This window comes from Marmota monax, unplaced genomic scaffold, assembly GCF_021218885.2.
Source record: "Marmota monax isolate L192 unplaced genomic scaffold, Marmota_monax_Labrador192_F-V1.1 WCK01_AAM20220418_F8-fsc00038, whole genome shotgun sequence".
In the NCBI taxonomy this organism is placed as follows: Eukaryota; Metazoa; Chordata; class Mammalia; order Rodentia; family Sciuridae; genus Marmota; species Marmota monax.
The window spans coordinates 15,654,627-15,656,898 of NW_026692498.1; the positions used below are offsets into that span (position 1 = coordinate 15,654,627).

General features: G+C 35.5%; 1 protein-coding gene across 1 annotated transcript; it reads right to left on the reverse strand.

Moving 5' to 3' along the window:
• Window positions 1-222: 222 nt before the first annotated feature.
• On the reverse strand, window positions 223-1,170 carry LOC124093092 (olfactory receptor 8J3-like). The gene has a single exon (XM_046445272.1). It carries the CDS (start codon window positions 1,168-1,170, stop codon window positions 223-225), a length of 948 nt encoding a protein of 315 aa, XP_046301228.1.
• Window positions 1,171-2,272: the final 1,102 nt, after the last annotated feature.

Below are 2,272 nucleotides of genomic sequence, written 5' to 3' on the forward strand. Positions count from 1 at the left end.
AACTACTGAGTAACAGGTATGTTTTGTGTTACCTTCACAACTTAATGAACTTAATAAGCTTCAATTTATTTTTTTCATTTAATGCTCCTTACATCTGGATTTTTTCTTTTTTTAATCCAGGGGGTACCTTAAAGTTTGTAACTCAGTCACATAAGTTTTTCTTTTTATAACTTAATGACAGGTAACCTTAGCCATATCTTTACTTGCCTACAACTTCAAAAACTACATAGCTTTGAAGGAACAGCAGGGATTCGTCATGAATCTCCTTAAGGCAGCCTTCACATCCTTGTTCCTCAGGCTGTAGATCATGGGGTTCAACATGGGGATCACCAGGGTGTAAAACACAGATGCCATTTTATCAGTATCCAGGGAATGGCTGGTTCGAGGCTGCAAATACATGAACAGCAGAGTCCCATAGAAAACTGTGACTGCCATCATATGTGAAGCACAGGTGGAAAAGGCTTTTTTCCTTCCCTCTGATGAACGCATCCTTAGAATAGACAAAACAATGTTGAAATAAGAAATTAGAACTACAGTCATAGAGAAGAACAAGTTTGTAGCTGCTGAGATAAAGACTACAGTTTCTGGAATGTAAGTATCAGAGCAGGACAGGGCTAACAGAGGGACATTGTCACAGTAAAAATGATTGATGACATTGGAAGAACAATAAGACACAGAGAATACACAAGATGAAACCATAATTGCTGTACAAAAGCCATAGAGATAGGTGAGGGACACCAGCAGAAGGCTGATCCTCTGAGATACCACCGCCATGTAAAGCAGGGGGTTGCAAATGGCCACATAGCGGTCATAGGCCATCACGGCCAGCATGAAGATCTCGGCTACAATGAAAACGAGGAATGCTCCCAATTGGGTGGCACATTCATAGTATGAAGTGGTTTTCTTACTTACTAAGAAGTTGACCAGCATTTTAGGGGCAATGACAGTAGAGTTTCCTAGGTTGATGACAGCCAGATGTCGGAGGAAAAAGTACATGGGGGTTTGAAGTTGCGAGTCAACAGTGGTGAGGGTGATGATGCCCAGGTTCTCCAACACGGTCAGCCCATAGATAACCAGGAAAACCAGGAAAAGAGGAATTTGAAGTTCTGCCACTTCTGAGACTCCTATGAGAACAAACTCAATAACCTGTGTGATATTTTCAGGATCCATGTAGGAGTTGGAAATGTGTCTGTTTGGGGTAGAAAACAAGTGGTTACAACCTTAAATATTATTTTGTGAGTACTATTAAATGTGGGAGCAAGCCTTCCTTCAATCATGCATTGATATTGTTCAGTTATTACTATTCATGCTCTAGGTCTAGGAATTAAACCTGCAATGTTATGGAGTGAGGAAAAATATAATGAGGAAAAGATATGGCCTGGCATCCTGTGACATTTTGAGGTTTTATCTCCTCACAATTTTATTGAATTAAGAAGATGTTCTTAGCTTGCAAACTTTGAAGCCTTGATTCTTAACCATGTGTTATGCTGTGTGATATAGTCTTAATGAATTGTTTCATTCTCAATAATCCAATGTTTCTCTGAAGGTACTTGATTTGAGTCCTTGTAGTTTTCCTCAAGCATAGATGATTCTAGACACTCTTGTGCTCCAGTTTGTGTATTCTGTCCTTTTATATAACTTGAGCTAGATGTATGTTTGACTTGCATATTTTACCATCCGTGTCTCTTAGAAATTTGGTTCTTATTTTATTCACTCAGACAAATATACATGAAGTTATGTCTCTAGGAACAGATTTCAGATTGCAAAGTTTAAAATTTTAAATATTATATCAGTAGACACTGGATCATTCTTATAATTCCTTGACATTATTCTAAATACTGCTTCAACCTTTCATTCTTATTACTGTTTTTCATTTTGTTCTACATACTTATGTAGTTCTTCACATTTTCCTTCCACTTTTTATTTTTTATTGATCTATTCTTTTTTTTTTATGTGCTGGAAATTGAACCCAGTGCCATGTTCATGTTAGATAAGCACCACTAGGTTACAACCCAATCATCTGTATTTTTATTTTTCATCATAACTTTAATTATTATTTTTATTATTTGGATAATAAGATAAAATATACCAAATCTTAACTTTAGTAATTTTAATTAACTGGTTTCAGATTTTAATATTGTTATTTTTGTTATGACAGTAATAGTAAATATCTTCATTTTGTATAGTTTCTTTAGTAATTATAATATATATTATTATTGCTATGCTACTTTAATATGGTGAAACATTTCCCTATAATCACTTCCTATTTTAT

Bases quoted from the DNA above. Each gene is read 5' to 3' on its own strand.
- LOC124093092 (XM_046445272.1), bottom strand. From the start codon at position 1,170: ATGGATCCTGAAAATATCACACAGGTTATTGAGTTTGTTCTCATAGGA.